The sequence below is a fragment of the Orbicella faveolata genome, unplaced genomic scaffold, assembly GCF_042242905.1.
Source record: "Orbicella faveolata isolate gen_17 unplaced genomic scaffold, um_ofav_v1 contig_48, whole genome shotgun sequence".
Taxonomy (NCBI): Eukaryota; Metazoa; Cnidaria; class Anthozoa; order Scleractinia; family Merulinidae; genus Orbicella; species Orbicella faveolata.
This window is the reverse complement of record NW_028301578.1, coordinates 8,383,591-8,395,588: the sequence shown is the minus strand read 5'-3', so window position 1 is coordinate 8,395,588 and position 11,998 is coordinate 8,383,591. Positions and strand designations below refer to the sequence as shown.

Sequence of the window (11,998 nt, the reverse complement as noted above, 5' to 3'; positions counted from 1 at the left end):
ATGAACGAATCTGTTTCCGTCTCTTCCCTCCGCCTCTACGCGGATGATACAGCCGAATATATGGCGGACGAAAGTCCTCTTGTGCTTCAACACGTCTTAAATCAAGACATGGAAAAACTATCTACCTGGCTTAACTACAACTATCTTCAAGCCAACGGGGACAAGACACAAGCAATGATTCTTGGGAATTCAACATACAATTACGATTTGGAGTTTGATGGCACCTTAATCGATATCAAAGAACATTTAAAGATCCTTGGAGTATGTCTGGACAATAAGTTATCTTTCAAAGAACACACAAATGTAATGCTGAAAAGAGTATACGCTAAGATTGCCGCACTTCGTCGCCTCAAGCGCTTAGTACCCATAGATACTTTATTACTTTTATACAGGAGCTTTATAATACCGCATTTTGAGTATTGTAATTCTTTACTGATTGGTATAGGTAAAACGCTCAACAAAAAAGTGGAAGACGCTAACTACTACGGTCTACGAACAGTAATGAACACGGGGAAAACTTCTAATTATGAGTCATTACTCAAACTGCTGGGCATGAGAACGCTAGAACATAGACGTATTGAACAATCTCTGATAATATTTTTTAAGTGTTTTAAAGAAAATGGCCCACGTTATATCACCAACTTATTCAAGCCCCGGGTCACGCCATACAATCTTAGAAGCAGCGGGCTAAACGTAGAACAACGCCCTTACAATAGTAGATTCTTCCACGGCTCGTATTCTTATATCATCTCTAGAATTTGGAATCAGTTACCGCCGGCAGCAAAAAATGCAGCAAACGTTCCAGCTTTTATCAATCATCTTAATACAACAAACTTTGGTGGCTGCCAATGCAGTTCTTGTCTTAAATGATTCCTTTATAGACATGTTGTATTTTTATCGGTTTTTTAATATTGTATTTTTAACGCATATTTTTTAAGATATTAATAGTATGATAATTTTGTATTTTTTAATATATAGTTTTTAAATCTTTTTTTTAACATGTATGTCAAACACTTTTATCATGAGCCCCTGGCTCGGGAGACTTGGGCAACCACTCCCCGTGTTCTTGACGTAAAATAAATTACCTTACCTTACCTTACCTTACTAACCCTTATATCAGAATCCCCTCATTCTGGCTCATGAGAGTAAACGAGAGATTATCAACAATATTTTAGAACTAGAAGAAGGGAAATCCCTAAAAGATTTCCGTACCCTTTCATTATACACCTGAATTCAACTTGTCAGAGATCCCTTACCCTTTAATAGTTATATCTGAAGCCTGAAAACTTTTGAGCAGAGCTTCCCGATATATGTCATTACATGGAGTCCTCCCACATACACAATCCAGGAACTCTTGACAAGTTGCGATGAAGCTGGCTTTAAGACTGTCTGATCAGGCAGCTTCTTCAGTTTTTGAGTACAAACCTGTTACTCTCAGTCAACTTCTAGTATGGAACCTTTTCTTTTCTGGTCTGGTCCAAGTTCACAGACATTACTAGCTAGCAATCACTTTCACAAGACTAACACTAGCAATGTCAGTCGCAGTCTGGTTGTTCAGTTTCACTGCACCATGTTTCATGGTCACTCATCATTGTCAGACATGAGTTCATAATAGCTTGTAACATTCACCAGCCTGGCAGTGTCATTGTTGCTATTACCTGTTCCCAGACTTCCTTTTATGGCTGGGTGTTGGGGCATGATATTTCATTACTGTTTGCAAACAGTTTGTTAAGATTGCACATTGAAAGCGTGATGAATTAAAAATAATTGAACTCTATGAGAGAGAATTGTCAGAATTGCTAGGGTTCTCTCATTCCCTGGAACTGAAATGTCTTGATGTAAGCTAATATAGAGAAAGCAGACTGACTGAAAATAGGGCAAAATGTCTAAGTAACCTTTCAAAATAAGTTGCAAATACATTTGATAGTTAGGGATTAAAAGATAGGGAACTTGGTCTGTAAACAAAGCAATTGAAAGGAATCCAAACAATTAAAGGTGCATGCTTGACCTCACAGGATCGGGCGGGGGGCGGGGGGGGGGGTGGGGGGTGTATTGAAACTTTATAGTGTCACTGACATTTAACACTGTTGAAACAGAAAAAAAAATTACATTGTAACTGAAAAAAAAAAAAAAAAAAACACGACATGCCCCGATTACTGAATCGCCCATAAAAATATCCTCTTGTTTATACTTACGGGGTTCACGGCCTGCTTATGTACATGTTAAGGGAAGCGTTTACCATTATTAAGGGATTACCAAGGGAAAAGTTAAGATATCTCGTTTAAGGTTCTTAACAAATCGTAACAGAATTTATAATGCCAGTTTGAGTCACAAGCAAGAACAAGAATTTGAGTGTCGATTGGCAAGAAAGTTCCGCCCCGTTATGTGTGTCGGTCTTTACAGTGTGATACGATTAACAGCTCGCCATTACTCTCAAGTGTTTGTCAATGGTAAATTTCAAAAAATGGGCTTCTGTTAAATAGGTTCTCCCACGGGTAGAAAACTGACATTGCGCTTTTCTCTCAGTGTAATGCCTACATAAGAGAATAGGATGTTTGAATTGAGTGCAATTTACCTAGAATTCATTATTTCCACGTAAACGATGAGTCCTGTGTAATTCAGCTACGAAGAAACGACGACATTTCGTAAAAACACACGCCTTCAAAACAGCATCTTTTTGAATAAATAATTGTTCTGTTCCTCAAACAAACGATATGGCGAGGAAGAAGACAAAATGTTGTTTATCATTGCCAGATAAAACGTTAGAAATATCCCGCCGATTGCGAAATATTGCTGTTTTACTTACAGGGAGAACGATTATGTCGCAGTCAAATTTTATTTTGCCGCTCAGCCCGCTTTTTTACCGGATGTGACGTCACTTTTTGTTGGATGATCCAAACACAAAAAAAGTGCCAGGCGCGCAGAGTGTTCTCCCCCGCCCCTGCTTATGGACGTAGACTGTTCACAGTCCCCCATTTTTCCGTGAGATCGTAGATGTCGATCGTTGAGTTCGATGGGCCGCCATCTTGGTCTCTTGATGCAAGCGAAACTGGAGAGAGTACAAAATGCCCGTGGCTAGGGGTGCTGGAGGGCACGGCTGGCGGAAAAACTACCCACGGGCATTTTGTACTCTCCCCAGTTTCGCTCGCAGCAAGAGACCAAGATGGCGGCCCATCGAACTCAACGATCGACATCTACGATCTCACGGAAAAATAGGGGACTGCTGAACAGTCTACTTAAGGACGCGGCCGGTCCCATTCTCGTCCCCAGAGCCCGTTTTCTCTCTTAGCCGGTGAGGCCTTGACACGATAAAAAGGTGACTTCCTTTATAATTTAGAGCATTCTCACATGAGCTTCAAACATCTTCCCAAACTATCCATATTTTAACTCCTTTTTGTCACCTAGGAAATAAGTCATTCCGGGTGTGCATGTTAGGATATATTGCGGGTGTACATGTCAGGATTCCGGGCCTTAGGTTCTGGCTTTCCAGCCTTTAGGACAACCCGCCGCTGGCCACGAGAGTGAAGCCTTGAAATGAAAATAGGAAAATTTATTTTTTTCTTTGACGATCGTTCAGTTCCTTACTTCAGCTGCTTTTTATTTGACTGTGGTCACGTGTCATTCGTTTGCACCCAGGGCTTCTCCTCAATCCAGGGACCTTAGCTACGAAAGAGGTTGTTTCTTTCACTGCCCTGTCCAGACGGACCCTAGTCGTACGATTAAATTATTTTAAAATCGGTTGCGCCGCTTAATTTCCGTGCGAGTTACTATGGTTACCTTAAGCCTTCAGAAGAACGTCACTAAAATCGAGATCTTAGAATATAGTTATGATAATAAACAAAGGCAAGAGAAATTTGAAAAGTTTGTAGTTTTGGTTGCGCGCTGGTCCAAGAGGTGCTTATCAAATTACCAGAAAATCCACTTTACCCGGCCGCTTCGTTTTTTATCGTTCGCGCGTTGTCTACGTGATTCAACCGCACGTAAATCTCGCACTCCTCGACACTCGTGAAGATTCTGTCGAGCAGCAGCAAGGATTATGGGCTTATTACCAGCGCCTGAAACAAACGAAACAAACATGGCGGAGAAGAAGCCGTCGAAAGAAGGTAAGGAGTTTTAACAACCACTTTTTTCTCTTAAGTTGCACAGATTTCGTTATTTGATTGTGTAATTATTGTCGTAGGAAATAATTTTTGCTTCTTTGCCACACGGCATTTTAACCTGTTGATGACTTAAAAGAGATTAGAAATCGCTTTCTTGTCTGTTTCGTGTACAATGAGGCGGTTCGAATCTTTCTTTCTTCATATTTTGATAGTTTATTTGCGGCTTATATCGACGAGATATCTGCTAGTAAAAGTTTATGGTGAGAAGGTTCATGACTTCATCGTTCGACCGCCTGACTGGTCGTTTAACGATCGACAGCTGAAATTTTTAATTAAGCTTAGTGAAAAGTTTTGAACTTACAAACACGTGGCGAAATTTAATGAAGTGTAAATGAATGCAAATTCTGTTGTATTTGTTTGTGAACCTGTACTCTCCGATGCTCCGTTCCCTCTAAAATAACTGAAAATTTTAATGCTTGTTTCTCCTTAAGTTTTAACAGGTCAGCTTAGCTTAATTTGAATTCATTTTAAAGTACGAACGCCTGGCTAGACTTGTGATAAATCCCTGGCTTGCCCTTTCGGGATGACCCCAGAATTACCACAGGGAGATGTTGAGGAATACATGTACAAAGAGATTACATGGAATCTTCCCATATTCCAGGGAAAAAATGAAAACTTAGTGAGATGCTTGAAGGATAGGGGAACATAAAATTTTGTAGTTTACATATATTTATTATATATTTTTTTCATTCAGATTCTTGCAAAGTCACCCAGTGGCATGAGTACAAGATTAAGTGAAAAAAATGTAAAAAAAAGACAAAAACAAAAACAAAAAACTGGGGAAAGCTCAAATAAAATGGAATAAAATTACAACAAATAAATGTGGTCAGAGATGGTGGCCTTAATTTTGTGGAAGAGACAGTCTCTCGACAAGTAATCAAATGAAAGACTGTTTCAGTTGATGATAGTTCTTGGCCAGAAACAATATTAAAAAAGAGGAGAACTTGGCTTGTGCCCCCATACCAGGGGGAAATTGGTCAGATACCTTCACTCATTTTTAATATCCTGGGTAACTTCAGGGATCAATCCCAGGGAAAGTCTTTTGCCAGCAGTAACCAGGTCGCATTTAGGATTTGTCCAAGATAATTTTTTAATTCAAATGGTTTTCTATACATTAACATATATGAATTTTTAACACTGCTAAATTGGTAATTTAAGAACTTATATACATTGCCAGTTTGCTGTCCAACATGTATGTAGAAGTTTAAGACTGTTTCATATTTCAATGTCATGCATATCATTTATTCTACTTTTACCACTTATTTGTTTTCTATATTCAGAGAGTGGCTGGTGCAACCTCAAGTACGTTAGTCTGCTCACCTTGACAATACAGAATGCATCCTTAATCCTCACAATACGCTACTCACGTACCTTACCTGGGGATATGTACATTACATCAACGGCAGTGGTGTTTGCGGAGGTTTTTAAAGTGGTGGCATGTTTGCTAATTATATTTGCTGAAAAAGGCAATCTTCGTGATTGGCTTGGACAGCTGTACTCTACAATCATTGGTCAGCCATGGGACACACTCAAACTCTCTGTTCCAGCATTACTTTACACAGTGCAAAATAATCTACAATATGTTGCAATCTCAAATTTGGATGCTGCTACTTTTCAGGTGAATGAAAGTAATTACTGTCATTAGAATTCTGATATTGTGCTTTGTTTTATTAATCAACAATTACGTGTAGATTATGAGCTCAAGATTTCTATCATGCATGGAGATTGAGAGCAGAATAAAAGTTGTTCAAAATTGTAAAGACACGGTATTGACCATTATGCTTTTTGTGAGTCTGTTATTGTTTTGATTTACTTGATCGTAGGGTTTCTATTGTATTCCAATGCTGAGAGCGTGCAGTGCATCCCGACCAAAATTGGGTATTTACTAAATCTTCTTCAAAGCTGACAGTTTGTAATGTATACAAAATAAAAATGCTCCACATTAATTTCACTGGCTGAGCTATCATGGATTTTCACCATTGACATAATTTACCCAAGGCATGCACTGACAAAACACCGTGTGAATGTGCAATCTGACTGCCCATACACAGGGCAGTCTCATTGATAAACTACACTGTGTGCTAGTCAATCTGTAAAAATGGTATTGATCAACTTAATGATTTCACAAAGTTCCTGAAATAAACTAGTATTGACAACTTCGTGATTCATGAAATTCCTGAAATGAACTTGTTGTTCATATTTTCTGTTGTTTTAGTAGATTAGTCAGTGGCCTTAATGTACAATGTGCAATCTCCTTTGCTATCATCTTTCTCTCTGGATTAAATTTAAACCATATCTGAACCTTTTTCAAGTGTCAGTTTATGTGGATCGCAACATGGTGGAGTTGCACCAACATGTTTCTTTTAGTTTTTGTTTTTTTTTTGTTGTTTTGTTGTTTTTGTTTTTTAGTTTGAGTTCAAAAAACTAGATTGAGGCTGGTATGTATCACGTGACCCTCTCACATGATCTCTTTTGGACCAAAATTTAGAGGAATACATGCGGAACAAAGATAAAAAAAGAAAAAAAATGTATTATGTTTATTGCATGAAATGTAGATCAGGATAAGAAGGTTATTCACACTGTAGGATACTACTGAGCAATTAAATAAAGTTTTCTCACTGAAAATTAAGATTATGTTTTATCTTTGTTCAAAGGTGACATACCAACTAAAAATTTTGACAACAGCACTGTTCTCTGTGTTCATGCTCAACAAAGCCCTAGTCAAACTTCAATGGCTGTCACTCTTTATGCTGTTTATTGGTGTTTCCATGGTACAGCTTCAGCCCACACAGCAATCTTCACCTCATGCAAAAGACAATGAGCCTAATGAGACTGAGGAAAAAGAGAAAGTCACTCAGAGTCCAGTGCTTGGTTTAGTCTCAGTCATTTTGTCAAGTCTTTGCTCTGGCTTTGCAGGTTAGACCTTGACATACAATGTAATAATACAACTGTAATATTGCTTATAATTTATACAAATCAGCATAGAAATTACAGTTACTCATTAAGTTTCATGCTTAAAGTGATCATCAGACAGTCTGATGATGGCTTCAGGCATGAAACTCAATGAGAAATTATTGTAGTTTCTATCTTAATTTGTATTTCGCTCTACATGTATTTGTATCAAGCACTCCTATGATTGTGTGAAACCACTTCTATTTTTCTTTGTTTGCTATTTATATTATTCTTCCTGGGGACAGTTTTTAGCACAGATCAAATACAATTTAAAACTTGTTTAATATGTGTTATTAGTAACTGTCTGGGCTACTCACTATCTATATATGTAGATAGTGAGTAGCCCAGCAGCATGCACCAGTGGCTACTTCTATGTTTTTTTGGAAGTGTCTTTGAAGAGGATTTAGATTGAAGTTTTAGATTTATAAATACTAAAACAATTAGATTATTTGCTCTGGATTTCTACGCAACTGTGTGATAGTTGACACGGGCTGCGCCCTCATATCACGCGACAGAAATCTCCAGCACTTAATCAAAGTGTTAAATAGTCTGCCATCTTGAGCTGGAACTATGGTGCCTGAAGGTGAGCAGTAAAACTGCCTGAAATGTCACATTTCAAAAACATTTTAACCTCAGGAAAGTCCCTTGTAGAACAAGATTTACTGTTATTGATTTATTTTACTTGTAAACATGAGAGATTCTGGAAGTTTCAGGAAAACTATAAATTATAATTTCTATTCTGCCACACACTATATTCAATAATCATACTGAAGATGGCACATGCATCTGCCAAGACATGTTTGTTAAACTCAAGTGTGCCGTGTTCTTTAAAATGATACTCACAAGTACATTTTTCTGTTACATTGTAATTCAAAGGTGTGTACTTTGAGAAGATCTTGAAAGGATCTAAAACATCTATTTGGCTACGAAACATTCAGTTGGGCATCTATGGAACAATAATTGGCCTGGTTGGCATGCGTATTAAAGATGGTGACAAGGTCGATGACAAAGGCATGTTGTTTGGTTACACTGCCTTGGTATGGATTGTGATTTCCATGCAGGCGTTTGGTGGTCTGTTGGTTGCAGTCGTGGTGAAGTATGCTGACAACATACTTAAGGGTTTTGCAACATCATTTTCAATAATCATTTCATGTGTTGTGTCTGTGTATCTATTTGACTTCCATATCAATGTGCAGTTCATGTTGGGAGCTGTATTAGTTATTGCAGCCGTTCTTCTGTATGGAAGACCACAGAATCAAGTGAAACCAGGCAGTGATAAACCTGCCCCTCTACTTAAAGTGTAGGCCTTCACAGTGAAATTTGACTCATTGTTAATTAGGTCTTTGGCCTTTGCATGTTTAATCAGGTAATTAAAATTCTCTGTTGGGGTTTTAGTTTTACTCTTAGATGCACAAACTAACTCATACATCCACCGTAGGTGCCTTAAAACAAGGGGGGAGGGGTTAGGTGCATGGAATCCCTCCCCCGGATGTTTGTTCTGTTAACGTCCCACCCACCCCCTTACCCCCTTAAGTACATTCAGCTTTTAACATGAATTCTCTCTCTGGTAACATTATTTTGTGATAAATAGCTGCCAATGGTGGAGACTAGAGGGTCTGGGAAAGGTTCCCTCAGAATTTTTTTTTTTATTTAGAGCTTAGAAATGCAATTACCAGCATCCTGCATGGGGATCAATAGTACGAGGGCTGTGTACACCAGTTTTAATAACAGGACTAAGTTATATTAGTTCAGAGGGCCACCAACTAAATTCAACCAATCAGATCACTCCATTGCTGGTGCAGCACTCTCTGTTATTGGCCACTCTTGAAGATTTTCTGATAATATTTTGGCTTACATTTCTGACAAAACTTGCTTTCACATGAGAGATTCCTTTTTTTCTTTCTTCTGACTCTCTTTGCCTTCTGCTTTGTTTAACATCAGACCTGAGTTTACATGTAACACCTAGTGGCTCCCAATCAGCAATGCACACTTGAAGTTTGCAATGTTTTTCTAGTCCATGATTGTGGCATTTTTCCTAAACTTTTTCAGTCATGTAATAAAATGTCTTATTAATAACCAAGCTTGCTTTGGACCATACTGGGCAAATTTAAAGTGTGTGATGTTTTTCCAGTCTGTGATTGTGGCATTTAAACACTTTCAGTTGTGCAATAAATATCTTATTTAATATTTAATAACCAAGCTTGCTTGGGACCATACTGAGAGAGTATCAGGCCTCTGTCATTTTTGTACAGTGGTTAACATGCATGTTAGATTCATGCATTTGATTTTTACATTGTATATCTCAAAAATATTTTTGTCTGCAAAATTACTGTAAGCTGAAACAAGGCTGTTACATATAATTATTGTTTGAGACCTTCAGAATTGGACAAGTTGTCCAAGACGTTTGGTTAATCCAGGATTAGGCAAAAAGTGTGAATTCTTTTTTTTGAATCTATAACTTTTTAGGCAGGATTTTTGCTTAATCTGGGTATTTCCTGTCCTGACATAAACCAGTCTCGAACTCTGCAAAGAATTAGCAATAGTCCTGGTTAATCTTAGTAGTAGATTAAGGCCAATTATGCAGCACAGCCCAAATTCACTTTTTTCACAGTTATGCAAAAATGTCAAATTCATTTTGTTCTAGAAAATGTACATGTACACTGTACAAGTAGAATGAAGTGCCCTGCAAAATTCAGATTTTGAAGTCTTGTCTTGAATGTGAACTAGTCTTGCATGCAGGCCACTTTTATATGGGAGCTTCTTGTTTCATGAGGTAACACACAAGTTGTTGAAGGTTATTTAATAAAATAAATAATACAGTATATATATATATATATATATATATATATATATATATATATATACACATTTGTACATGAAAATCAAGCTAACAAATATATTTTGAGGGAAAATTAAAAGCATTCTTGAAAACAAAAATATACGGTTTGTTAAAGATAAGCTCCAATGCACAACCAAAACTGCACAAGATTGAAGCAAATGATTAAACTCCTAACATGTCAGTTTCAAGCTCTCACTGAACAGAGATTACAGTTGACTCAGTTCACTCAAACAGTCAAGGGAAATTATGAAACATTTGAGTTATCAGGAGTTCAATTTCATAGGGCAAAGGGAATCAAATATGAACTGCACGAAATCTAACACCACCAAGAAGCCAAATTTTTGGACACTTACATGTAAGATTAAATGGCTGCTTAGCCGGCTTGCAGACGTCTACTTTTTCTTGTAATTTTTTTTTTTTTTTTTTGTATGAAAGGAAATACTGCATATTCATGTAGACTGCTGTACACAGCTAATGCTGCTCAATTTGGTTCAAATTTCATGTTTTTAAATGTAATGAAGTATGGTTTGACTCATTGCACTAAATGATAAAGGGGTTCAAATTATTGACAGCAACATTGTAAAGATTTAATGAATGGGAAACAATATGCTGACTTTGATTTAGTGGGTGTTCAAGTCATTCAGGGGGTAAAATTACAGTAAATGTATGAAGCAAATCCAGGGGAAATCAGTTTTAATTCAAGCTTAATGTGTAAGATTCGAATTACAGAGGGCTTGAGTTACTGGGAGTCAATGATATTTTTATGAGATTTTACTGGAAAGTCAACTTTGGAATAAAAGCCAGGCCAAACAAACAAACAAAAATTGGTCTCAATTTGCAGGCTCATTAGAATGCCTCAAATTTATTTAATATTAAGCTATTTGGACACCGATTAAATGGTGTCGTCACATGACTCTTATTTATTAGTTAGCAGGGTAATATGACTTATATGTTAGTTAAATTACATCTGCATTTTCAGCAGTATGAATTATCATATTGTAAAATACTGATACTTATGTAATAACATAGGCGTATGTACTCTGGTAATGTGTTAACCTTATATAATTTATGTTTTCATTGTACAATGTTAAAAGTAATGGTTAAATTTGGGAATATGGAAACATGACAGCTACATTACTTTTACTTCAGTACTGTGCATTTCTTAATAATTTTAGTTTTAATTTACACATTAAAATGATGGGTGTGATCATCCAGAAATTTTCAAAGGACGTTTTGAGAACGTGGCGATAATTCTGTTTCACTGATTCTAGCTTAGAAGGTACCAGTAGACCATTGCAGTTGTCTGCTCAGTAACGACCTTTGAATGACAGCAAGGCTGCAAGTGACCTTCTTTTGATACAGACCTTTGTTTTGTTGTGTAAATCAAGTTGTTCTTATGCCAACTAGTTGGCATTTAAATGAAAAAAGTAAAGAGGTCTGTATCAAAGCAAGGTCGCGTCCAGCCTAGCTTGCATTCATAGGCCAGGTAACTAAGCACACAACTGTAAAATGGCCTAGTCCTTTTTCTGCAAACTATCAAATTTTTTACCCTAAAAGTTACCATGTCTAACAGTACACAATTAGGACTTCAACACCACAAACTACAGATTTTGACCCGCAAATGGCACAATGATAACCAACATCACTTTTCGTGGGAATTGTCACTATTCCTCCCCTTCCCCCCTCCCACGTTACGGTTTGCGCATCTACACGGGTTTAGTTCGTCGTTTGCAATCCGTATGAAAACTGCTCAGCCCTTGACCATCCTTGTTCCTTTATGGATTATTATTATACGGCTAGCTCCGTGAGCAGGCAAGATGAATCAAATCCTGCGCTGTGATTGGCTACCCGAGCGGGCAAGATGGAGCTCTCTTGCCCGCTCGGGACTACCCGCCGTGTCCCGCAAAAAAAAAAAAAAAAAAATTTTCCCGAAAGCCATATATATTGACCAAGCTTGTTCGGTCAAGATGGCTGGATATTGGCCTCGTTCTTATTTTTTTTGCGAGTTTATGGACCTCGACTCCGTCTCGGTCTATAAACACGCAAA

General features: G+C 37.6%; 2 protein-coding genes across 2 annotated transcripts; both read left to right on the top strand.

Annotated features, from left to right (window-relative positions):
• On the top strand, positions 1-870 carry LOC149096363 (uncharacterized). The gene has a single exon (XM_089280890.1). It carries the CDS (start codon positions 1-3, stop codon positions 868-870), a length of 870 nt encoding a protein of 289 aa, XP_089137016.1.
• A 2,216-nt stretch (positions 871-3,086) lies between these two features.
• On the top strand, positions 3,087-11,180 carry LOC110057899 (UDP-galactose translocator-like). The gene is made up of 4 exons (XM_020764510.2): positions 3,087-4,103; positions 5,441-5,778; positions 6,815-7,076; positions 7,989-11,180. Exons 1-4 carry the CDS (start codon positions 4,037-4,039, stop codon positions 8,414-8,416), a joined length of 1,095 nt encoding a protein of 364 aa, XP_020620169.1. The 5' UTR covers positions 3,087-4,036; the 3' UTR covers positions 8,417-11,180.
• The last annotated feature ends 818 nt before the right edge of the window (positions 11,181-11,998 follow it).

Excerpts from the sequence above, each read along its gene's own strand:
- LOC110057899 (XM_020764510.2), top strand. The coding sequence starts at position 4,037 with ATGGGCTTATTACCAGCGCCTGAAACAAACGAAACAAACATGGCGGAG. Across the intron at positions 4,104-5,440 it reads GAAGAAGCCGTCGAAAGAAG|AGAGTGGCTGGTGCAACCTC; the intron begins GTAAGGAGTTTT and ends TTCTATATTCAG. Across the intron at positions 7,077-7,988 it reads TCTTTGCTCTGGCTTTGCAG|GTGTGTACTTTGAGAAGATC; the intron begins GTTAGACCTTGA and ends TGTAATTCAAAG.
- LOC149096363 (XM_089280890.1), top strand. The coding sequence starts at position 1 with ATGAACGAATCTGTTTCCGTCTCTTCCCTCCGCCTCTACGCGGATGAT.